This window comes from Leiobunum rupestre, chromosome 5, assembly GCF_980474605.1.
Source record: "Leiobunum rupestre chromosome 5, qqLeiRupe1.1.hap1, whole genome shotgun sequence".
Taxonomy (NCBI): Eukaryota; Metazoa; Arthropoda; class Arachnida; order Opiliones; family Sclerosomatidae; genus Leiobunum; species Leiobunum rupestre.
In genome coordinates, this window is record NC_143388.1 from 31,422,433 (window position 1) to 31,448,566 (window position 26,134).

General features: G+C 33.3%; 2 protein-coding genes across 3 annotated transcripts; one reads left to right on the forward strand and one right to left on the reverse strand.

Annotated features, from left to right (window-relative positions):
* Positions 1–890: 890 nt before the first annotated feature.
* On the reverse strand, positions 891–1,529 carry LOC149944142 (bublin coiled-coil protein). Its single transcript, XM_090175345.1, has 2 exons — positions 1,281–1,529; positions 891–1,191 (listed from the first exon to the last, which is right to left on the reverse strand). The coding sequence occupies exons 1-2, from the start codon at positions 1,402–1,404 to the stop codon at positions 1,037–1,039; spliced, it is 279 nt and encodes a 92-aa protein (XP_090031471.1). The 5' UTR covers positions 1,405–1,529; the 3' UTR covers positions 891–1,036.
* A 294-nt stretch (positions 1,530–1,823) lies between these two features.
* On the forward strand, positions 1,824–5,619 carry Hel25E (ATP-dependent RNA helicase 25E). 2 transcript variants are annotated; one of them, XM_090174467.1, is made up of 11 exons: positions 1,824–2,078; positions 2,145–2,200; positions 2,521–2,726; positions 2,788–2,915; positions 2,981–3,257; positions 3,325–3,443; positions 4,647–4,778; positions 4,840–4,949; positions 5,015–5,159; positions 5,225–5,372; positions 5,445–5,619. In XM_090174467.1, the coding sequence occupies exons 3-11, from the start codon at positions 2,528–2,530 to the stop codon at positions 5,456–5,458; spliced, it is 1,272 nt and encodes a 423-aa protein (XP_090030593.1). In that variant the 5' UTR covers positions 1,824–2,078; positions 2,145–2,200; positions 2,521–2,527; the 3' UTR covers positions 5,459–5,619. The 2 variants fall into 2 exon arrangements, with proteins under 2 accessions (XP_090030593.1, XP_090030592.1); XM_090174466.1 differs by having other exon boundaries at positions 1,824–2,200.
* Positions 5,620–26,134: the final 20,515 nt, after the last annotated feature.

Here is a 26,134-nt window from a genome sequence, read left to right on the forward strand (position 1 = left end):
TAGCAAACATTCTAAAGAATCTGTCTCTATAGTGTTTACTAATTATATTTCTTTATAATAATAATTTTGTGTGTTACATCAGAACATCTTACTCCGTTTTTAAAGACGGTAAACAGTTGCTTTATGGTACCCAATGCTAAAAATAATTAATGATACCTAAACCATGCATTAACAAAAATAAAAGTTATCTAGTTTATTCGTTTCCTACGGATATCTGATCATAATCATATACGTTTAAAATGTATGTGTAAAATCAGTACATGTAATCGTTATCTGACATTGCAAAATTTTCGTCAATTGATTGGCCTGTTTTGAAAGCAGATATAGAGTGGGGGAAATGTTATAGTGTTTATGTCATGGTCCATTTAGCCAAAATAGTCGGAGAAAATCACTTGCAAAGATGAGCGACGAAAATGAACCAAAAATAAGCGAGGAACCCGAAAAAGATGAAGCCGTTGTACCTCAAAGTCCTGATCCAATTCAAGAAGAGGTCATTGAAAAGGAGATTGCCCAAGATGTGGAAGGACACATTCAACCCAAACTTCCCACATTCCCCAATGACGCCCGCCAACCGGCGTTAATGATGGCAGCTCCATCTAGGAAAGATAGATTTCCTAAAGGTTCTCAAAGTCTGGAGAAAAAAGATCCGAAGTTAAGTGAAGAAAAGTCCAGTTAATTATGAATACTTGAATCAATTTTTTTTATAATATTAATCAGTATCGGAACTGTGGCGTGTTTATTAATCATGTTTTAAAAACATTAAACTGAAAATATGTAAAAAACAACTTTGTATGCATTGTTTTTTTTGAACCATTAACTTTAATTTATAAAGATTAAATTAACAAGAACCTATTAATTTTAATCTTAACTAAAATAAGCAAAGCCGCTAATGAGAGACTAGTACAACAATATTTTATTTTACATTTTCATATACACATGAGACTAGTTTAGATGACATTGTACCATTAAAATTAAGATGATATTGTACCATTAAACTTAAACAGGATCATCTTTATGGAATGTTGATTATTCTGGATTAGGTTACAACATTTTCATCTTGAATTTCTTCCCTTGCCTGTCTGTTTGATTCAAGCAGCGCTCGCAACTGGGCATTCAAAGTATCATTCTTCCTTTCTAGGGCATCGAGGCATGAATCTATTTGTTCCAAGGCCCGTTGTAGGGATGTGTATTCTAAGAAAACATAAGGCAGATTGAGTTTAATTAATAATCAAGCAATAACATTCACAGCAAAACAGTCTAATAGTTGATTAGATGCAAACCATTTCGTTCCTCGTTTGTCATATCCTTCCATTCTTCCTCAGTCAGGCCAGCATCATCAGCCTCCTGGTTTTGATCATCACCTATGTTTTGTTCGTTCTTAATTGGTTCAGAGTTTTCGGGCATCGTTATTGTAATATTAAGATAGTAACCGAAAAAGCCCTTTATTTATTACATTTATCCTGACCGCATTTTAAAAAACCATAGCGAAACGATTTCAACGCATTTTGTCTGAAACATCGGTAGAGGGGGTCAGGTGATTATGGGTAGATGGAAGCCTGCTGATATGACGCACTTGACTAAAGTTCCTCCCATTTATTTGTTCCACATTTTATCGCCAAAAACGCATTTATTTATTTAATTTAAGATACAAAATCAAGATTAGCGTGTTGCTATATTACTGTTATTACATTATTTACTTTTCAGTTATCACATTTTTATATATAAAGCAAAGTCCAAAATACATTTTGGAATCGAAACCACGTGATTAATTTTTGGGGTTATAAGAGTTGAAAAGAACGCTGCTTAGTCAGTTTTAAAATTATAATTTTGAAGTTCAACAAAGTCTTTTCAAAGGTTAAATTTTGAGAATTTACTATTCACTCTAAAATAATTTTGCAATCTTGAATCGTTAACGGATACGTTTTCAAGTTGAAAACCGCGCTTTTAGGCTGGATTACTTTTATCTGGCACCCCGATTATGGTGATGACGTAGGAGCTTTTACATTTACATCGATACGTCCTACTTTCACCGTGTCTCGCATCGAGGAGCTACTTTTAGCATTTTACAGAAATTGGCAGTGAGATTTTTTTTGGAATTTAACCGGCCGCCATTTTTATCACTTTTTCGTGTCTTTTGTTAAAAGCGATCGTTGCAAAACCATCTAGTCTTCTGAACAATTTAGTGCGAAATATTTGAAAAGTAAGTGATTTGTTTTATTTCATTCTAATAAGTTCTGCATTTCTGATTTGTTTATATTACCAAATAACAAATATGAAATGTATTTGATTAAAAAAATTATATTCCAAAATTATTTTCTTATGGGGTAGGCCTTTTTTTTGACCAACATTATTCCGTTAAGCCTACTCGGAGTCGGCGTGGAGAGATAACATGAGGGGGAAAAAATAAATCTTAATTGTTTTATGTTATCTTATGACTAAGTCTGGTTAGCTTTATTTGAATAACTTTTCGAGGTTTGTATTTTAACTGTTGTAAAAGAAAGTTTCCATTTTGGCTTGAAGGTTTATCATGGCTGAAACTGACGCTGATCTTCTCGATTATGAAGAAGAGGAGGAACAAGAGCAGACTGCAGCTGAAGTTACAGTTGCGGAGAAAAAACCTGTTGGTGGTTATGTATCTATACACAGCTCTGGGTTTAGGGATTTTTTGCTAAAACCCGAACTCTTGCGTGCCATAGTTGATTGTGGTTTTGAACATCCATCTGAAGGTACAAAAGTAATAAAAAAGGATCCTAGTATGATGACCTTTAACCATTTTTTCTTCCGTAGTACAACATGAATGCATACCTCAAGCAATTTTAGGCATGGACATTTTATGCCAAGCCAAGTCTGGTATGGGAAAAACAGCTGTCTTTGTCCTAGCAACTTTGCAAGAACTGGACCCTGTTGATGGCCAAGTAAGAACCAATCTTTAGAATAAAGCTTAATAGGGAAACAATTTTAATAAGTTCAAAATTTTTAGGTTAATGTACTTGTTATGTGTCACACTCGAGAATTGGCTTTTCAAATTTCAAAAGAATATGAGCGATTTTCCAAGTATATGCCAACGGTGAAAGTTAGCGTATTCTTCGGTGGAATGAGTATCCAAAATGATGAAAAAGTTTTAAAAACAAATTGCCCCCACATTGTCGTTGGAACCCCTGGAAGGATTCTAGCTTTGGTCAAGAACAAGAAATTAAACCTGAAACACATAAAGCATTTCATTCTTGATGAATGTGATAAAATGCTTGAACAACTTGGTAAATTTTTTATTATATTTGGTTTTAAGTTTTGAAAAGATTCGTAATTTTTTTTATGTATTTACAGACATGAGAAGAGATGTCCAAGAAATATTCCGTAGTACACCTCATGAAAAACAAGTTATGATGTTCAGCGCTACGTTAAGCAAAGAAATTCGCCCAGTCTGCAAGAAATTCATGCAAGAAGTAATTAATTGGTCGACAACCAGATCACCATTTTTGCCAATCTCTTCTCGGAATTCGTCCAGAATTGAATCTAAGGCCTTTAGCTATCACCTAGACAGTCCATTTCCCATTTCCTCGTCTTCCGGAATACGTTACCGTTAGCCAGATCTATCTCTATCTTTCCACCTTACGTAAAATCAAAAATGAGCTTGGATACCTTAAAAAAAAAAATTAGAAATGAGACTTTATATCGCGAATCGCCACAATAATCAAGCTAATTCAGGGTCAAGAAGAAACCACCGTTGTGAAAAAGTCAGGGTCAGATTAGCTTTCAACAAGGATAGACCATCGTCTAGCTTAGTTAGTGTTTTCCCAGTCTTGGTTACGAATGGCCAAGAGAAATCCAACAACGAGATTAGGGCCAGCTTAGTTTCCAACAATGATAGACCTTCATATAGCGGAGATTTTCCCTCGTTGAATATCCATGCTCCCGGAAACAAAGCTGCTATAAAATCAATGCAATTGGCCAGATCAAGTGAAAAGGATGATGATAAGCGTCCTGGCTTCTTGGCATCGGCTGTTGGTCCGCCTCGTCTGCCAGCTTTTCGCTTCTCGGAGAAACAACGCTATAAGCTGAGATTGTGGGCTCACTTCTGGAGGACGAGAATCCGTTCTGTTTCACTACTGAAAGCTATCCCTACATTATCCTAAGTCGTATTGATTAGCAATTAATCTATACTGAAAGGTTACTATTGATCTTTGAAAGATTGTCTTACGCTTTGGCGTAACACCATTTTTCAATTAAGGGGATCTCTTTTACAGTAAATTGATTAACTCTAAAAAAATATAAAGTAAATCTTACAAATTGCTAGTCTTCGGAAATGGGACAAAAATCTGTAGCCTAAGGTTGTTTATGTTATATTAGTCCTAAAGGTAAAGCGACAGTTTTGTTAAATAGCATTTGTTTAATCGTTAATTAGATTGGAATTGTATTAAATTGGCTTTGTTATACAATATTATGAATCATGCCTAATTTTTAACAAAACTTTTCTCTTACCTTTATAAGTTACTCGTCAGCGAGTTGTAAACTGCTCATTTTGCACTGACAAATACGTATGATTAACAGGAATTTTGAATCGATGCGAATTGTAAACAACCTTAGAAATGGTGGGTATTTTATTTTAAGCTCATTTCGTTTTCGATGTCTTTCTCGCATCCTTTTAGCCTATGGAAGTCTACGTTGATGATGAAGCCAAATTAACACTTCACGGTCTTCAACAGTATTATGTTAAATTGAAGGACAACGAAAAGAACCGAAAACTTTTTGAACTTCTAGATGTTCTAGAGTTCAACCAGGTAAAATGTCATGGTAGATCGTAGATAATTGAAAGTTTCTTAATCTTTCCCTTTTATGCAGGTTGTCATTTTTGTTAAGTCTGTACAACGTTGTATGGCATTGGCGCAACTTCTCGTTGAACAGAATTTCCCAGCGATTGCTATACATAGAGCCATGACCCAAGAAGAAAGGTAATTAAATGTGGCAAAATGGGTTTAAAGTTATGATTTTTAAATATCTTTCATTATGTCTCTAGATTGTCACGGTACCAGCAGTTTAAAGATTTCCAGAAACGTATTCTCGTTGCAACTAACCTCTTTGGTCGTGGAATGGATATTGAAAGAGTTAACATTGTTTTCAATTATGACATGCCAGAAGATTCAGATACATATTTGCATCGGGTACATTAAGAAACTTATTGAATAAAAGGCAGTATTGAATAAAATTTTGGATTTTCAATTAATAGGTAGCGAGAGCTGGTCGATTTGGAACAAAAGGACTTGCGATCACATTCGTATCTGATGAAAGTGACGCTAAAATATTGAACGAAGTACAAGAGCGTTTTGACGTGAATATTTCTGAATTGCCCGATGAAATTGATATTTCTTCTTACAGTAAGAAAATTTTATAATATTTTAATGGGAATTATTTTCTAATTGGTTTTCTTACTTTTCTATTTCTTGCAGTTGAAGGACGTTAAGCTTAAATCTTCGTTTGAAGCTTTTTAAATATTTTTTTATAGTTTGGAATAAACTATAGACGACGATAGAAATAAAACCACTTTTTTATTTGTCATTTTTAGTGTTACAAAATCATTAAACTTTTTCATCCAATGTTTGTAAATAAAATGTCAATCTCTAATTTTGTTTCTTTATTATTAAGAGCATAAGTCTAAAATAGTTGGTTTAGTTTAAATTTTTGAATATTATTTAAATTGGATCTACGATAGACGTTTCTATTACACAGTTATGATTCTGTAGTTAGTGGTTTACCAGTAGAGTCCCCATACGTTTTCAAATACGAAGCTAGTGGCGCACCCAATCCCCCTAGGAAGAAGAAGAAAATAAGCATAAAACCACGGTTTATATACCACTTATGACACAGGTTAGACTACTTCGGCTCTGAGACGGATGCTTATGAGCTACTCCCGCGTTTAGACAATTTGAAAAATTCTACAGCGGCGGCTTGTGTAAAGTTTCTGAACTATAATCAAGTATTGTTAAAATAATATTTATGGGTACGTTCAACAACTCTCATCGGACATCGGTTTCCTACTGTACGCTTTTTCGCGTTTCCGGTTTTGACGTCACGATAGTCATCAGTTACTCACCGAAGTCATCGGCTGGAAGAGTCGGTTTTTCCGATGACTGACGTCATTACTGACGTAAAACTACTATAAATGCTACGCCATTTTGAAAAACACCGATGACTGAATAAAAGCGTTCAGTAACTTACGACGTCATTATGACGAAAAAGCTCATCGGTGGAAAATAATAAATCCATCGGGTTTTTTTTCCGTTGACTGTTACTGAACGCACCCAATATTTGAAAATGGAGCGCCACCTATATTTTAAATTTAAATGTATCGTAAATTAATAAATTTTAAAATACATATTATCAAATTATAAATACGGTAGCTCATTAGTGTATTTATAATTAAAATGTATAAAAATTTAATTTATAATAAATTAATTAGCACTTAGAGGGCGTACCAGTAGCATAGTAGAAAACAGCGTTGCCAGTCAGAAGAACTTAAGAGGCTCAAAACGCTAGCACGTAGTCAACTCTTCCTCCATGACGTAGTCTAACCATAGAAATCTCATAGGTAACTAGAATGCTGCCGTGTAACTGGCAAATGGGCCAAACGCCGTGGCAGACGATAGCCAGATCTCAGCCAATCAGAGCTCAAAAACTGGTTCTGCCAAGAATTTAATGTCACCAGAGAGAATGACGTCACCTATCTCCCGCGATAGTAGCGGAACCAAGGAGGATTATTATCCTCCTTGGCGGAACCACTCTACGGCCTCTCATTGGCTGAAGGTTCAAGGCGAACTGGCGTCAAGCTCGGCCGTAGGCGGCAGCATTCTAGTTACCTATGAGATTTCTATGAGTCTAACCTGTGTAAATACGCTGCTTCGAAAGTGCTCTAAACTTCCGCCAGGATCAAAGCTGCGAAGAAACAGTACGGTTTCTGAAAAAATGTTTTTTATTTTTTATTATCATAAACGTCGATAATTTAGAGCTAATAAAGAGGTTAAAGGCCTAGGTTTTTTTCTGCCTGTCACCCTTTAAATTAACTTAGTGGAGTACAAATACCCTGGTGGTAGGCCAACCGCTGAACATGTTGGCCTAATTTAAGGGTGACAGGCAGAAGAAAACCTAGGCCTTTAAGCCAGCACCAGAAAACGTGTAGAAGGAGCTTTTAGAAGGTGCAGGCTGTCCACACAAAGGTACATCTACAATCCTACAAGTACCCCCTACATTTTTTCGGGCGGTGACTTAACCCGTCTAGTTTGTGGGATGTAGGATATTTTCAATCGCGTACTATATCCGCGACTGAAAACTATCGCTGCGCCACCTTTGGTTCGCCATTGAAAGCTAGATAGGTAGCGGCTAAAGCAGACGTTATTCGTAAATTTGACTTTATAAATAAGAGTAACCTTCTTATGACTTTTTAATTTGTCTGTAGCAGACGCTAGATCGTAGGCGCAACCTCCGAGAAGCTAGTGCCGCTACGCCACCTAGAATCGTTTCGGTCGCGAATAGTACGCATTTTTCGCGAATTCCGATGCGCGTATGATAATGTAGGATAATATTTAAAATTGGATGTAAACCAGTTTATTCACATAAAATTCAAATTTACCGCCGGTTTTCATTACTCCCGGTTAAAAATTAAAATTTACGAAATAAAGGTAGAAATGGCAAATATTTAACTACTTTCCTTTATATTAAATTATTTATCTGTTAATATCCCGTTCAAGAGGTTTTAAAAGTATTGCAGGCGAAGAAATTATGATAATCTTTGTAGTTTTTCAGATCTTCTTGAATATATTTCAAGAAAATATAAATTTGTAAGCATCCAAAATTAATGTCATATACTGACTTTAAATATTTCTTATGAAAATAAAACTTGGTAACCAGAGGCGTACCTAGTGTATATGGTCCCCGGTTCAAAAATTTAAAATGGCACCCCCTTTATACAAAAAAAATATAAATAGCTTTGATATTTTAAACATAGGAGTGTTTTTGGCGCCCCCTACATGAAAGACACCTTGGCGCCCGTTTTAAAATGTACCCCTTGAACCCGGGTCGGTACGCCTCTGTTGGTAACTCATACGTGGGTTTCTCTTTAATACTTTTAAGTAATTTTTATTGGGCAAGCAAAAATAAAGATATCCATACTGTGAAATTATAAATTTAGTTGAAAAGGAGACGAAGTTTTGGCACCATTAACGCAGCCTTCACTGATAAATATGTTGTACTGGTAATGCCACCATTTGCCAGAGGGGAATATGCACTTTAGTGAGGAAAAGGTTCAAATAGACGCTTCAATAAATCATCCTCCAAGGAAATCGCCAAGAAGTAATATTTCCGAGAGCCAGTTCATCAAGATCGTACATTTTGTGACGCTCTTGGATAGACAATTTTTGGTGTTGCTGTTAATCCCCAGCTGCATGCTCTAAGCGTCCTTTCTCCTAAAAAACATAAAATCAACCCAGTACCTCATTGATTCCCTAAATTTTACTTTTTAGCACACGACCATGTTTGCCCGTGGTCCGTAGTACACATTCCGGGGTAAGTCTAAGAATTACGAATAAATAGCAGTAGAAAAACAAATGTATTATTTCGCTTAAGAATGTAAACTGTAAAAATTACACCGTTTTGGGATATTTCATAATGATAAACCATATTTTCCCGATGAAACAGTATTAGATAATCAATTTATGAAGGTCTTCGCCCCGCACAATGTTTTCGTAGTAAGTAGATGAATACTTGTCTCGTAAGAAGATAAATAGATGAATACTTGTCTCGTAAGAAGATAAGTAGATGAATACTTGTCTCGTAAGAAGATAAATAAATAAATACTTTTCTCGTTAGAAGATAAATAAATAAATACTTTTCTCGTTAGAAGATAAATATATGAATAATTGCCTCGTAAGAAGATAAGTAGATGAATACTTGTCTCGTAAGAAGATAAATAGATGAATACTTGTCTCGTAAGAAGATAAGTAGATTAATACTTGTCTCGTAAGAAGATGAATAGATGAATACTTGTCTCGTAAGAAGATAAATAGATGAATACTTGTCTCGTAAGAAGATAAATAGATGGATACTTGTCTCGTAAGAAGATAAGTAGATGAATACTTGTCTCGTAAGAAGACAAGTAGATGAATACTTGTGTCGTAAGAAGATAAGTAGATGAATACTTGTGTCGTAAGAAGATAAGTAGATGAATACTTGTCTCGTAAGAAGATAAATAGATGAATACTTGTCTCGTAAGAAGATAAGTAGATGAATACTTGTCTCGTAAGAAGATAAATAGATGAATACTTGTCTCGTAAGAAGATAAATAGATGAATACTTGTCTCGTAAGAAGATAAATAGATGAATACTTGTCTCGTAAGAAGATAAATAGATGGATACTTGTCTCGTAAGAAGATAAGTAGATGAATACTTGTCTCGTAAGAAGACAAGTAGATGAATACTTGTGTCGTAAGAAGATAAGTAGATGAATACTTGTCTCGTAAGAAGATAAATAGATGAATACTTGTCTCGTAAGAAGATAAGTAGATGAATACTTGTCTCGTAAGAAGATAAATAGATGAATACTTGTCTCGTAAGAAGATAAGTAGATGAATACTTGTCTCGTAAGAGGTATAAATTTTAGGAGAGCCGAGACGTCCCTATATTAATTAGTCCAAGGTTAGATCAAAAGGATTGCGAATAAAGTTCCTTGAATGGCATTAACCTGTTGCAGCGGGGTTCTCACAATCCGACCGTCAGGGGTGTCGCGGATGCCGCACGGGCATAATAGGCAACGGAAGCTCGCGTTCACAATGAATGGCTAGCAAAAGCGAAGCGAGGGAAATATCCAAGGCTTCGTGAGAGTGCGTTCGAAGTTCACCAAAGTTCACTGGCACTATTTGGCCAGTACCCATGCCCAGTTTCCCCTCCGATCCGAACGGATAGAAACGGAGAGAGGTGAAGGTCAACTGGCTATCATTTCGGTCCGCCGAAGAATATCGGTATTGTCTCCCTCGGCGCCGAGGGCGCGGTCGCGATATTTTTTGGCTTTCTCGAGAGAAAGCTAAAGTGTCTCTCTGTGGGAATCGACGCGGCAAATGTTTGGATTTGATAAAAAGTCGAGCCCGCGTAAAAATTCCCCACGACAACAACAGCGGCCCCGCCTTGACGGAACGGTGAAGGAGATCAGGTTTTTATTGTTAGCTTTAAAGGGGTACAGGCCCCTTCGATTAAACGCTTTTATTCGTGTCATGGTCATTGGGTCGAAGTGTTTTTTTACCCAAGTTAACCGGTTAATTCAATAGAAGTTTTAAAATGTACGAACTCATTTTGAACCGATGGCTAACCACTTGGCACTTCCCGATTAACTTTGATTATCAGTAATCAGTTAGATAATTACTTTAGTATTTCGTAAAAGCTACAGACTTACACCTATTACTGGCATATGAAACTAAGTACAGCGTTTGGTAGTGCTAAATCTATAATCATTTACAAGCGTACGAAATTTTCAAAAGCCTTTGGTTGTACAATAAGTCTATAATATTGTTTCATTAGTTTGTCACTTTGGGGAATATTTTACTGAGAGCTAGTAACGGAGTGACGTCATCACAAGAAGAAAATCTCCCCCTAGCGAGGCGCTGTCAAAGGCTACGTGTGTGGCGTTAGCAAGCGGACGTAAAACGGCGACGAAGCCCGTAATGCAGTCTGTCTCGTAAATAGCTCTCAGTAAAACTTTTGAAGGTGAAGAGTTGGAAGTGTCACACTTATGTAATAATATTATACACTTATGGTAGTACTAAATCTGTAATCAGTTACGTCATCAATTTATTTCAGTTAAAACTACAGACTTCTACACCATCCACGTTTAAATAGGGTATTAGGTTCTATATTTATGGTAAATCATCTAATTTCATATGTATGCCACCAGGTGTAATAGAAGCTTGGGTTTTAAATAAATGTTTTAAAGAAATGTTTTAAATAAATGTTTTAAATAAATGTTTTAAAGAAATGTTTTAAAGAAATGTTTTAAATAAATGTTTTAAATAAATGTTTTAAAGAAATGTTTTAAACCATGAAGTATCAACCGCGTCTTTTATTACTAATCTTATCATTTTAGCCATGGTTAATAATTTTAACGTTTAAGATTAAACTATTCTGTTTTCGAATTATTTATAATGCGCTGTTGACAAATTACGCATTGCAATATTACGCTTTTTCGACACCCAGTTACCCCTAACGCGCCAGTGGTGGCCGCCCCGCCTAACTACGGTCCTGAACTTAGCAGAGAAACCACGTTCAAAACCTCTTTATTTGACCTGTTAACCGTACCTGAATATGTTAACTAGTCTGCTTTTTAATTAAAAAATACGTTAATCAAACCTAGGAATAAGAATAAACCTGTAGCGCCATCTTACGGCAGGCAGTGTTACTAGATGCGTGTATATATAATTTCGCCTGCTAGACGTTCGAAATAAGAAGTAGTAACGCGCTTTTATTTGGATTAGTAGTGGACACTGATGTTAATTAGTGGAGGAAGCTGAATTTTTGGTTTTAGTAGAAAAATATATATTTACCATTATTTATCTTTATTTTACTTTTGGAAGAAAAAAAGTATATTTGTGTTCTTGGAAAATTAAATTGAACGCTTTTCCTTGTTTAATTGTAAAAACTATAAAAACACGTGGCGTACCAACAACTAACAGAGGAAAATATTTTCTTAAGTTCAAACAATTTCCGCTAGATGTCTATATTATATTAAGTTCAATGGTTTAACGTTGCCAAGCCTACCTACCCAGACTATCCCGAAATTTACTCTCCATAATTTCCATCCTCCTAGATCAAACTGCTTTTGAAGTAGCTAGCTGTTATCCGCAAATGGTGAAAACATTAGCTCAATATGATTTTGATACAATTGAACAATCTAGGAGTTATCAGAAAAGAAAAAAATTATCGTTGTTAGAAACACTAGATTTAGAAATGAAGCATTTATTCAGCACTAGACAGGCACGGAAGAAATAAAATTAGAATCTACGCTACCTGGCGGAGAAAAAGAGCAAACTTTCTCGCACCCCTCACCGATACCACCTATGCTATCTCTTGGCATCCGGTAGCATGCATTGGGGGATTTGCGCATAAGTTTCAGTTTTTCACCACTAGATGGATTCATGTCGCTAGTTTGGCCATTAGCCTAACGTTAAAATCATATTCGTTTCAAACTTAAAGGGCCTTGATAGTCTTATGATTTAAGCTTACATTGGGAAAAATGGTTCTATACGTTACTTAAAGCTTGAAGCGTTAAATTTTTAAATGTTAGGTGTTTAATTCTCCATAATCAAATGATTCCTCAACTTATCTAGAGGGAATGCATTAATTTGTTTTCGAACGATTAGTACCATAGTAGTTCCGTTTAACTTTAATAGATGGCGCTTTCGTGCAATGTTTTTCATGAGCCTTATAGTGATTATGCCAAACCAAGCTATCCAAAGCAGAAAACCTCTAAATTAAACCGTCTGATTTATTGACCTTGAAGGAAGTAAACATACTAAATAGAAAAATCGTCTACTAGCACGCGCTAGGACTTATTTTTAATTACGTAACTAGCACCAAACAAAACCTAGTGGAATCCACCATAATTACACACATTCCTTTTAAGAGTACTCTCTTTAATTATAATAATTTAAATATCGCCGAAAAATTAAATATAATAGTAAATATATACCGCGTAATATTTAAACGCCAAGGATAATATATTTAAAGGGATGGGTCTTTACAAAACGAAGAATTTTTTCTAGGCTAGTTTCAAAAAAACTATGCGTGGAAAAATGCGGAGGAAGGCGCGGAAATGCGGAAAAAAAGTGTCGTGTTTTTTGTCAGGGGTCCCGTGGTAAACGGTTAGGTCACTTCCGGTGAAACGTTCCCTCTTTCTTCGAGACGTTTTCATCAAAAGAACGGGCTTTCCCCCTAAAAAAAACTGACCATAAACCGAGGCTTAACGCTGCGCGTAAACATCTCCGAGACTTGAGGTGAGATAAAAAGAATTTTGCCTCTTTCTCCAAGGAACGCGTTATTTCATCGTCGTCCAATTTTTACACAATGAATGAGGAGAGTTCCTGCCCTTTTTAGAAATATGCCCAGTTGTTTGAATGAAAATGGGAAGGGTAACCGTCCCTTGCCCCCTCATAAAGATGGGAGAGAAACGTGAATGAAAACTTTGAATGCAACCAGTTTTCATTTTTACGCAAATTTTTACAATTAAGGTTAACCAGTAACCTCGTACGCTCGTCAGTCAGTTCGCTGACTGAAAATGTAAACACTGATAAGACGGTATAAAGGTTTGCGTTTAACATTTTTTTGGGATATCAAATATTTGTTTACTAAATATCAAATATTTGTTTACTAAATATCAAATATTTGTTTACTAAATATCAAATATTTGTTTACTAAATATCAAATATTTGTTTACTAAATATCAAATATCTGTTTACTAAATATCAAAAATTTTACTACTAAATATCAAATATTCGTTTACTAAATATCAAAAATTTGTCTACTAAATATCAAAAATTTGTTTATTAAATATCAAAAATTTGTCTACTAAATATCAAAAATTTGTCTACTAAATATCAAAAATTCGTTTACTAAATATCAAATATTCGTTTACTAAATACAAATATTCTTTTACTAAATACCAAATATTCGTTTACTAAATATCAAATATTTGTTTACTAAATACCAAATACTTGTTTACTAAATATCAAATATTTGTTTACTAAATATCAAATATTTGTTTACCATCTCAAATATTTGTTTCTGCTTGTTATAAGGTGTTCACGTATAAAAAATATTATTTAAAACTAGCGCGTATAAGTTTTTAGAAAATAAGTTAAAAAAGAGTTGTTAAAATTTTGAAAAATATGAAGTCCTGATTTGGAAGAAACAATATTAAATGAATTTTATGAATTTTAGAATGTTTGAATTACGAAACAATTTTCAATACCCATTTTTAAATAATGTAATTTTGTCGGTAACCCCTATTTTCCCCCAGCAATATCACTAAATTTGATAAGTTTGATACGTTAAGCACTTAACGTTTAAATCAAATTCAAATCAAATCAAATTAAAAAAGTTTTATTTTTAACATATTGTACATATTTGGTTAGAGGGCCAAGTCAACATGCGACTTAAACTTGGTGGTCAGTGGCGTAGACCAGGGGCTATTTTGTCAACCCCCACTTGATTGTACTAAATTTTCAGGCCTCAATATACGCTACTGTAGGGTTCCATACAACACTGTAGGCCTCGCTGTAGGCGTTTATCCAGTGACATTCTAACATTCTAAAACTCCCATTAAAATCTCTACGCCGCTTTGCTTTGTGCCGATAATAATAATAATTAAGAAGATATTTTTAATTAATGAACAAACTATATTAAGCGCCCTCCCTTATCACGCTTAAAGTGACAAGTTATTAAACGTTATTTCCGTTCTAGTTCATTTTGCGATTAAAAACTGGCCATGGATGTTATAATACAGAGGAGGGTTTATTGGCGAAAGAGGCCCCGCGACTGACTGGGTCAAAGAGAAAAAAATCTGTGCCATGCCCTCAATTTTCTCTTTTCCCATCACTTTCATATTACGAATCCTACAGATTTTTTTTTAAGTATATGTACCTGTTTGTATAGGTTGGTAACGTACAGAGTACGATGAGAAAAATCATAAGGCTTGGTTTATGAATAATTCGTTGATATTGTAGACGTAGAATATTTTTACCTCTCCTAGGGGACTTTGTACCCTGGGAGGGGTTATACAACCACCGTGTCTGTCTGTCTGTCTGTGGGTCTGTCTGTCAGGCCTGCGAACGCGTTCGCATTTTCGGGGCAAAGTGTAATCACTGCGTTCGCAGTTTCTTGGAATTAGGGAAAAGCTTTTTCGAAAAGAGCCCCTTTTTGTCATTGGGTGTAATATAAATTGATTTCAATTAGGGTTAGTATCGGCCGGGATTCGAACTCGAGCCCTCCAGCACGACAGGTGAACGTTCTACCACAGAACCACAGATACATGTTACGCTTCAATGAAAATTAGAAACTCTTCCGAGGAGAGGTATATTTTGGCTGGCCAACTTGTTTCACATTGCTTTACGCAAGAGGCTGCGCGATAATTTCATACGGTTGTAACATTTCGTGTTTTGTTCATGTCCGCCATTTTGGGGGGCTAATTTTTTACCTATACTAAACAGCATGGGGGACGTCGTGTCACGTGATCTTTTCAGAACTAGTGCTGTTAGTTATTTTATAGTTTTCAGGAAAACAAATAGTGTTAGATGCAAATAAATATACTGTATAATTGAACCATTTATTGCCCTCCAACATAGAACGTACTCGTTATTACAAATAAATTTCATTAAAATTTATTTCATTTCATTAAAATTTATTTAATTTCATTCAAATTGCATTTAATTTCATTCAAATTGCATTTAATTTCATTAAAATTTATTTAATTTCATTAAAATTTATTTAATTTCATTAAAATTTATTTAATTTCATTAAAATTTATTTAATTTCATTAAAATTTATTTAATTTCATTAAAATTTATTTAATTTCATTAAAATTTATTTAATTTCATTAAAATTTATTTAATTTCATTAAAATTTATTTAATTTCATTAAAATTTATTTAATTTCATTAAAATTTATTTAATTTCATTAAAATTTATTTAATTTCATTAAAATTTATTTAATTTCATTAAAATTTATTTAATTTCATTAAAATTTATTTAATTTCATTAAAATTTATTTAATTTCATTAAAATTTATTTAATTTCATTAAAATTTATTTAATTTCATTAAAATTTATTTAATTTCATTAAAATTTATTTAATTTCATTAAAATTTATTTAATTTCATTAAAATTTATTTAATTTCATTAAAATTTATTTAATTTCATTAAAATTTATTTCATTTCATTCAAATTGCATTTAATTTCATTCAAATTTATTTAATTTCATTCAAATTTATTTAATTTCATTAAAATTTATTTAATTTCATTAAAATTTATTTAATTTCATTAAAATTTATTTAATTTCATTAAAATTTATTTAATTTCATTAAAATTTATTTAATTTCATTAAAATTTATTTAATTTCATTAAAATTTATTTAATTTCATTAAAATTTATTTCATTTCATTCAAATTGCATTTAATTTCATTCAAATTGCATTTAATTTCCTTCAAATTGCATTTAATTTCATTAAAATTTATTTAATTTCATTAAAATTTATTTAATTTCATTAAAATTTATTTAATTTCATTAAAATTTATTTAATTTCATTAAAATTTATTTAATTTCATTAAAATTTATTTAATTTCATTAAAATTTATTTAATTTCATTAAAATTTATTTAATTTCATTAAAATTTATTTAATTTCATTAAAATTTATTTAATTTCATTAAAATTTATTTAATTTCATTCAAATTGCATTTAATTTCATTCAAATTGCATTTAATTTCATTCAAATTGCATTTAATTTCCTTCAAATTGCATTTAATTTCATTCAAATTGCATTTAATTTCCTTCAAATTGCATTTAATTTCATTAAAATTTATTTAATTTCATTCAAATTTATTTCATTTCATTCAACTTCGTTATGTCGTTGAAAATGTTCATTTCACTGAAATTGTCTTTATCTAATAAAAACCTGTGTCGTTGAATAACTCGCGAGGGCGAGTGATGGCTCTGAACGAGTGAGTGGCACCAGGGAGCGCTGTGGTTATTGGCGTGGGATTTTTCGTTGTTCTCCGGTGTGGGAATCTCCGTGATTAAAAATCGTTTGCGTAGCGATGGCGGGGGTGCGAGGGAACGTACCACGCTGTTGCGTAACGGGCGTTCTGCCTATTGGCTTCCAACGTAGCGTAGCGGAGGACCGTTTTCAGTCTGTTTCACTCGTTTCTCCGCGAAGAGACGACGTTCCCACCAGCTACGCTCCGTAACTGCTAAAACAAATTGCACGCGTTAGATTTGTTGCAGGTGCCGATTTAAAATTAAGTTGTTAGCTTCGATTAGTTAGTTCAGGAGCGTAGGAACCATGGGGACAATGCCCCTACCAAATATTTAGTTGGAATGCCCTCTCCAGCTAAATATTGCGGCAAATTTTTGGTCGGTTAAAAATAGAGGTCGGTAACGGTTAATCATTATCCATGTTTAAATTGATTTTTTCGGTAAAAAATGTAAACAAAGAAATTTACCGGTTAATATTTCGGAAAATGATTAAAAAACATGTATTATTCGTAAAATTTGAGCTTTTTATCGAAAAAAACGTCGTTTTTCCGATTAATTTTACAAATTTATCAAAAAATTAATCGGATAATACAGAAATATAAATTACTTGATCAAAACGTTTTACGAATAATTTTGAGAGCTTATCTATTGAATAAAAGTTAACCATCCCCGACCTCTAACTCGACCTCGGATAAGTAATTGGAGAATACTCGTCGATTACCGAGTACCAAAAAATTTCATATTCGGGTACCCGATTACTAGAATAAGCTGCTCTCTAAACTCGTCGGGTATTAGTTTTTTCGGGGACAATAAACGGTACCTACAAAGTTGTGGAAACTGTGGTTCATTTAAATTAAAGGAATATTTTTCAGCATTGAAAGTTACATTATACTCCATTTAAAGTTAATTTCATAATTACTTGAATAAAACCAGCTCTTAATCAAGTCCTCGATAACGCGACTCGTTAAAAATATTACTCGACTCGAATACTCGATGAAAAAATATTTGAAACTCGATAACCGACTCGATTGCCTAAAACCACTACTCGCACAGGCCTATTAAAAACTACAAATTGACTAATTAAAAATATTAGAGGATAAACGGATAAATTATTAATTTTTTCAGAAATATGGATTTTGCGGGATTTTGTATCATAAAATACTGGAAACTATTTTTGTGTTAAAGATCATCTTAAATCCATCTATTAATTTTCGAAATACAAAAGATATTTGCTTTTTTTAAATATTTACTGATCGCCAGTTTACTCCCAACTTTTGAAACGTTCCTACGCCACTGACGTACTCGCAGGAGGTCGAATTCTATTCAACTTTATCCTAATTTTACCGAGTTAATTTTCGGTGTCATTCTTAAAACCTTGAAACGAAATTGTCGGGAGGACACGCAGTTGGGATATCACGTTTTAACTTTTTAAGGTTTAACTTGGATTGCTAAATAAATCTTAAAATCAGATCGGTGACAAATTTTGCTAATTGTCATACTTATATTATTCAGTTACTTATGAACAGAGCGAGCGTAAGGATCTAAATTAAAATGTATAATATAATTATAATTAAAAAATGTCGATGCATTTAATGCAATTTTAAAACTCAGTTCGGTGATCATTTTTGATAATTGTCATACTTATACTATTGTGTTACTTATGATATAACCTGAGCTGGACTGCCGAAAATCCCTGATTATAATCTCTAGACATTAAATTTAAATTTATAATAATAATATAATTAAAAAATGTCGACGCATTAAATGTAATTCAGGGTCCCACTCATATCTTAAATTCTTTTACAAGAATAATAGGAATATATTTCTAAAAATATAGAACTTTATAGAACTATTTTTCAGACTTATAGGATTTTATAGGACTATAATTGCTATTTCATTAACTAATTTTATGCATTTAAATCAAAATATATATTTAATGAAATAAAACTTTGATTTTCACTAAAAAAAACTATTTAACCATTTAATCACAAAAATATACTTGTAGCTAACCACGTTAACAATATCAAAAGTATAGGCTAGAATGACTTTGTATAGGAATTTATCCTATAGCTAAATCTAGCAATTTCACTGACTTGTGAGTGGCTGGATTTGAAATGGGCAAAATATAAAAATTATAGGATTTTATAGGACTTTTGGGGATTTTGCTAAAAATAAAGGATGTTATAAGACATTTTGGAAAATATAGGAAGTTATAGAACATTTTGGAAAATATAGGATGTTATGGGACATTTTTGAAAATATAGGTTATTATATAGGACATTTTTGAAAATATAGTATGTTATATAGGACATTTTTGAAATATAGTATGTTATATAGGACATTTTTGAAAATATAGTATGTTATATAGGACATTTTTGAAATATAGTATGTTATATAGGACATTTTTGAAAATATAGTATGTTATATAGGACATTTTTGAAAATATAGGATGTTATGGAACATTTTTGTAAATATAGGTTGTTATAGGACAATTTTGAAAATATACGATGTTATAGGACATTATTGCATGTATAAGATTTTATAGGCCATTTTGGCAACTGCAGGATTTTATAGGCAATATTGGCAAATATAGGATGTTATGGGACAACTTTGGCAAATATAGATTGTTATGGGACAATTTTGACAGATATAGGATGTTATAGGACAATTTGGGCAAATATAGGATGTTATAGGACAATGTGGGCCAATATAGGATGTTATAGGACAATTTGGACAAATATAGGATGTTATAGGACAATTTGGGCAAATATAGGATGCTATAGGACAATGTGGGCAAATATAGGAAGTTATAGGGCAATTTTTAAAATATAGGATGTTAATTTATAAGACAATTTTGGCAAATATAGGATGTTATAATACATTTTTGAAAATAAAGTACTTTATAGGACCTTTGGGGGCCCTGGTAATTTATAATAAATTTAATCAATGTCTGACTATGGCAAATATACTGGGTCGTAGCCTTAATCTTCTGACGGACCAAAGATAGAAATTGGCTGTAGAAAATCTCATTAGAAGCAGCGCCTGCGCGTGAACGAATATTATTTTCTGATTGAATACTACTAGTCATCCCCAATCGCGTGGGAGACGAAAAATCCCGAAATCCGTAATGAGTGGCCGCGTCAAGTAAGCGAATACGGGCAAAAGTAGCGTCGAGGGGGGGTTGGCAGCGGAGTGTGTTTCTTCCCCCTTTGGCATGGGAAACTAGACGACGCTTCTGCCGGTAGGTGTCGCTCTTCAGCGTTGCCGAGCCTACTGTCCCCCGGCTCAGAGTCGACAATCGGTGGTTGCTGATGAAACATGGGAACGGGCGCCCTAACACGTGGACCGGCGGATCGCTCCCCAAAATTCGGTGGGAACTTTACCGGAATCTTTTTCTCCGCGCTACAATCCTCGGGCGCCTTACCTGACACTAACGCTCACCCGGTTTAGAATGGGTGAAGTTTGTTCGGCCGCGTTTGTATCCTCGAACGTCGGGTGATTCGGGGTGTCGACCTTACGGACTGCTCGGGTCATGCCGATGTTATCGGCGCTTCGCCGCGAGTATACGATATTCCTGATTTGCCTTAACCCACTATTAATGACATTTATTAATTGGCACCGCGCGCGTTTTTTTAATTTGATAATTGGTCTCCATTTTAAACCTAAATTGTTCTACGTTAATTGAGGAAAAATTCATTTTTATTATTTTAAAAAGACGGGATAAAATTTTGTTTCCGGGAGGTTATTTAGTGAATTGAATATTCTAAAAAGTAAATAATTAATTCATCTTAAATCCGCTTTGTTTACTTTAACAAATATTTAGTTCTCTTTGACTTTTATGGAGTCTTGAAATATGAAAACATCCGTTTTAGTTTTTAAAAAAATTTATAAAATAAATTGTATAAAATGCAAGTTAACGTATTTTTAGAAACATTTTTGAATTTTTTAACAATAACATCGTGTTCATTTTAATTTGTTTCGTTGCATTGGACCACACTTCCTATAATTTATAATATTTCCTATCTTTCCAATGTTTTTTATTTTTTAGTATTTGAACCCTATATTTTTACGTAAATTCATCAGAAATAATACTATATTTTAATAAACAATAATACCCCATAAATCCCATAAATCGTCTAAAATTTTCGTAATTTCATCAGATATTATCCTATATTTATAATATTTTAATAAAAAATAATATCCTATAAAATTCCATAAATCAACTACAAATTTCTTATTTTTCCTAAATTGTTTTCGTAATTTCATCAGAAATTATCCTATATTTTAATAAAAAATAATATCGTATAAAATCCCATAAATCGACCACAAATTTCTTATTTTCCTATATATATATTTTTTTAAGTTATCTGTGGTCACCTTGCAAAATGTATTCAAAAGATGATCAATGCAAATGCGTCTATTTAGTAATTAATGCTAAAATGTTATAAAAAATGCGCTGACCGTTGAATCGAGAATTGAAGCCGTTTTGATTGGAATTTTTCCCACCGAAACAGCGAGTCCTATTTATCTGCCCTCTACTGGCCAAACTCTAACGGCTACGGCTCGGGCATACGTTGCAGCGTACGCCGTTGCCAACGGCTGTGGCCCGTCAAACCGTTTCTCCCACGGTCCCCCGCTCTCGCTGCCATGCCCCCTTCCGTGCCCTGCCCTGCCCCCCACCCTTCCCTCGTATCATCGTTCATCGAATATTCGACATATTCCAAATATTTTTACCGCACCTTGTATAATAAGTAATTAAATAGTCTACACAAGATAATTTGCAACTACACTTAATTCAAATTTATTTTTTCCCATGAAGTAATGCTGAACATAACCATCAAGTTGTTATTTTATTAATTGATAAGGGCCGTTACAAAATTCCAGGGCCCGTGCAGTCTAAGGGCTTGTGCAGTCAAAGGGCCCATCAGGTTTTTATTTTAGGGATTGTTAAGTCTAAGGGGCAACCCCCCCCCCCCCCCCCCGAAAACGAATAGTTAAATTTAAAAGTAACGGTTCTTCTGGGGCCCAGATTTGTTGTTTTTCCTATGGCCCGGGCACTGGGGAAGAGTATTGTTAATAGGGCTTTATAGTTCTAGCAGATAGATTTCTAATGAGCAATTACACCAAAAAAATTCTACGCGTATAGAACTATAGATCAACAATTAAAATAAATTTGGTTAACAAGATATCTATAGTAATGTTCAAGATCAGGTTAGCTAGTTTGTAGGTTTGCGTTTAACTCTTTACGTCAGAATTTTAACATTCAAATCTACAACTGTTATATGGGGTTATTGAAGATATACTTGTTTGGTTAGATTAACTAAAAAAATTAACATTTTCGACTTAGACATTTCAATATTTGGTAATTTGTTTTAAGCCAAAAATTCATTTATAATTAAATTTTCTGAGCGTGCTACAACCTCCGACTGGTAAAAATTAGTATTTTCATAAAAATTGAATTGAACGTAATTACCTCAACCACTGCCAATCGTAATAACTTCCGCTTTTATATTAACAAGATCATGGCAACCATGGGTACGTCAAGTTATTAAGATTTCTTGCAAGAAATGCAAGATTTCTTGCGATCTTGCTAATTTGACGATTTTCAAAACCGGAAACAAGAACTTTTGATCTCACAAATCTTGCGAGATTCCCAAGATCGCTTTCGAGGTAGTTTTTAACAAGATTCAAGATGGCGTCGAATGCCAATGAATTATTTGGCGTAGCTCTAAAAGATGATATTACGGGAATAAATTATAATTTTGAGGTTTCCGCCGAAGAATTCCAACGACTTGTAAATTGTAAATATATTGGTAATTGTTTTTGTCGGTTTTTTAAAATTAAAGCAACGTTTCGAACTATTATTTCCAAAAAGGCTTAAAGTTGTATTACTTATTTTACAAATCCAGCTTATCGAAGAAAATTGATAGACAACTTGACACTTTTTTTAAATTCTTTTAACTAAGAAATTGTCTTGCAAGAACAAAATCTTACGGTAAGATTTAGATCTCGATAACTTGACGCGCCCCTGGTTTTTAAAGATTTTACAGCTAAAGACTAACGATTGGACAGAAAACAGCTAGTTTTTTTACGTAAATTAACACGATGATTTTTCGGCGCAAGCTTGAGTGCAAAGTCTGTAAGTTGCTAAGCAGACGATTTTCTATTATAATGCACTGAAAAGGTTTCATTGTTTCAATTTTATCTCAAAAACTGAAAACGAAATAATTGACACGTTAATCCACCCTTCGTAAACGTGGACGGGTTTGGAAAACATTGAACTTTAAATGATGGGTTGTTATTAATTGTGAATTAACTTAAATTAAATTAGAAAAAATTAGATTGGGTACAGCTATTTGTGGTCGATATATCGGACAATATATCGGCCGATATTAACAAAGTTATCTATCATAACAGTAGTGTATATGATAAAATCGTTGTAAAAGACGGTTCAGTGCACTGTCATACCATTTAGTTCTAATTTTTCATGAAAAAAAGTTTGCAAGAGCATATCGTTGTTTTTTTATTTGTTTACACTCTTAACCCCCTGTCTAAAAAAGGTATGATCTAGCTGCTGAAGTCTGGCGTGCGTGGCGCGGCCAATCAAATAAAATATTATCATTAGTTAATTAATCGAGAATTTTCTTATTTTTAAATATTTCTGAAAACATTTTTCTAATACCGGTATCGGCCAATATCGGCTTCACTTAAGCCGATATTGGCCGATACCGGTATTAGAAAAATGGGCCGATATATCGGTACATTCATAAAAAAATAGTAACATCATACCAGTTACGGAAATATTATTGTAAAATTAATCTAAGAAATGCTATGTCTGTCATTTTTAGTGCCCAATAAGGTCCTTTTTATAAGCTATAAGACACCATCTTGGGTAGCGCAACCTTCGATTATTTTATTTTCAGGCACAAAAAGGATAAAGTAAACTAAACGAACCTATGCCGAACCAAACGAACTCTACAAGAAAGTGAAAAATTCCGATATAAGAGGACCCCTCCCCAGTATACACCCTAATCTGAAAACGACCATTTATCGAGACGAAAATTGCTTGAAATACTTGTTGGACAGATCATTTATTATTGAAATAGTTTTTTAATTGCGCGGAAGAATTGTGTCCACTAAATTTACCATTTTCTTTCGATATAAAGCGTCGAAATGGACCCAAAAATATTGTTAACGCGATTCGCGGGGAACACCCAAAACACACTCCCTTCTGTGTTTATCACTGGTCTGTGGTCCTCAATATTAAATAGGCGAAGTCAATTATACAATACCATAAGCGTATAATATTGTTATATAAGTGTGACACTTCCTATTCTTCACATGCAAACGTTTTACTGAGAGCTATTCACAAGACAAGACTGCATTACGGGCTTCGTCGCCGTTTTGCGTCCGCTTGCTAACGCGTCACACGTAGCCTTTGACAGCGCCTCGCTAGGGGGAGATTTACTTCTTTACTAGCTCTCAGTAAAATATTCCCCAAAGTGACCAACTTATGGAACAATATTGTAGACTTATGACAATACGAACAGCGATACGCGTACGAAAAACTTTCGCTATATTAGGCTTTTATAAAGACTTTTCTTAAGCCTAACTGCCTAACAACGCCTTTAGAGCTAAACGCGGTTAGGCCTAACATACGCCTGGAAAAAGCCCGATAATCTAGACGGTATTTTGTCCTGCTTAACCTCTGCAATAAATCACTTCGCTAATACATATTTTGACGGGCTGCCGATATCCTTGAGAGAAATTCGTTTTGGGGATAGCCTTGCCTTGTCTAGACTCGCAAAAATGTTCCGATAGAAATCCCTTCCAAATGCGAAATAGCTTTTCACGAATTTATCATCAGAAATTTCGCCATTCCAACCCAAAAACATTACTCTTAGAAATTATCAATATTATTATTATTTTGCCTCAGGAAAAATCATATTGTGATTTTTAAAAATTCACGTAGTTTATGCCATAATTGTTAATTTATCTAGGGCCCCGGTAAAAATAGAACTCCGGACTCCAAATAGAGACGTTATTATAGGGCCCCCAGTCCGCACGGGCACTGGCTTATCCCTATCTCTTGTCAGATTTAAACAGGCCCGTAACTAGCCGCCAAAACTCGGGGGCGCTCAAATTTTTGTGGGAGCGCCAATGTCTTGATACTAAAAATCGTAATTTTTAACTCCCACTAATGAAATTAGTAAATATACTGAAATTGGCTTTATTTTGTTAATTTTTAAATAACGAATTTCAACTTCGTTGAAAACATAATATTTTATTAAAAATACAGGTAACTGATGGAGAATCATGTAGTCACGCATTTTTTAATTTTACCCATCTTTCTTCGGTAAAGAATAATTTGTAATTTAGTAGAAGTATTACCGTAATTCCTTAATGGTCTTTTTATATATTTATTTACTTTACTGTCGATCAGTCAAATTCAAATTCAGGCAATCCGACATCATTATTTTTAGATTTACGATTTATAACAAATTTTAAATCCTCTAGAATTATTTATTAACAATATTACTTTTGTTAATATTTCCTAGGCACATCACTATTTGCCACTGTTCAAATTTATTAATATCTTTCAAAAATATTTTTACGCGCTCAGATTTCGATAGCATTTAAATTACAAATAATCGTTATACTTTTAAATTGAAAAACTGTTAAAATGCATCTTTAAAATCAACTATTTTTCAAATACTAGTAAAATATTCGCTCTTTCTAGTGGAAATAAATAATTTCAAATTGTAATGTTGTAATAATAATTTATATTAATTAAATTAACTGACCCTAATTGGGCGCGGTGAATGACAAACATTTGGTATCAAATTTATTTTATTAATTTTCTATTAATTAAGCAAAAGTGGTATAATGTTACTATTTTTCAAATTTATTTTTAAAATAAATTAATTAACAGTTAATTATAACCCAGGTTTTTTAACATTTAATTCTAACCCAAGTTATTTAACAATTAATTATAATCCAAGTTATTTAACAATTAATTCTAATCCAAGTTATTTAACAATTAATTCTAACCCAAGTTTTAAACAGTTAATTCTAACCCAAGTTATTTAACAGTTAATTCTAACCCAAGTTATTTACCAGTTAAAACTAACCCAAGTTATTTAACAGTTAATTCTAACCCAAGTTATTTAACAATTAATTCTAATCCAAGTTATTTACCAGTTAATACTAACCCAAGTTATTTAACAATTAATTCTAACCCAAGTTATTTAACAATTATTTCTAATCCAAGTTATTTACCAGTTAATACTAACCCAAGTTATTTAACAGTTAATTCTAACCCAAGTTATTTACCAGTTAATACTAACCCAAGTTATTTA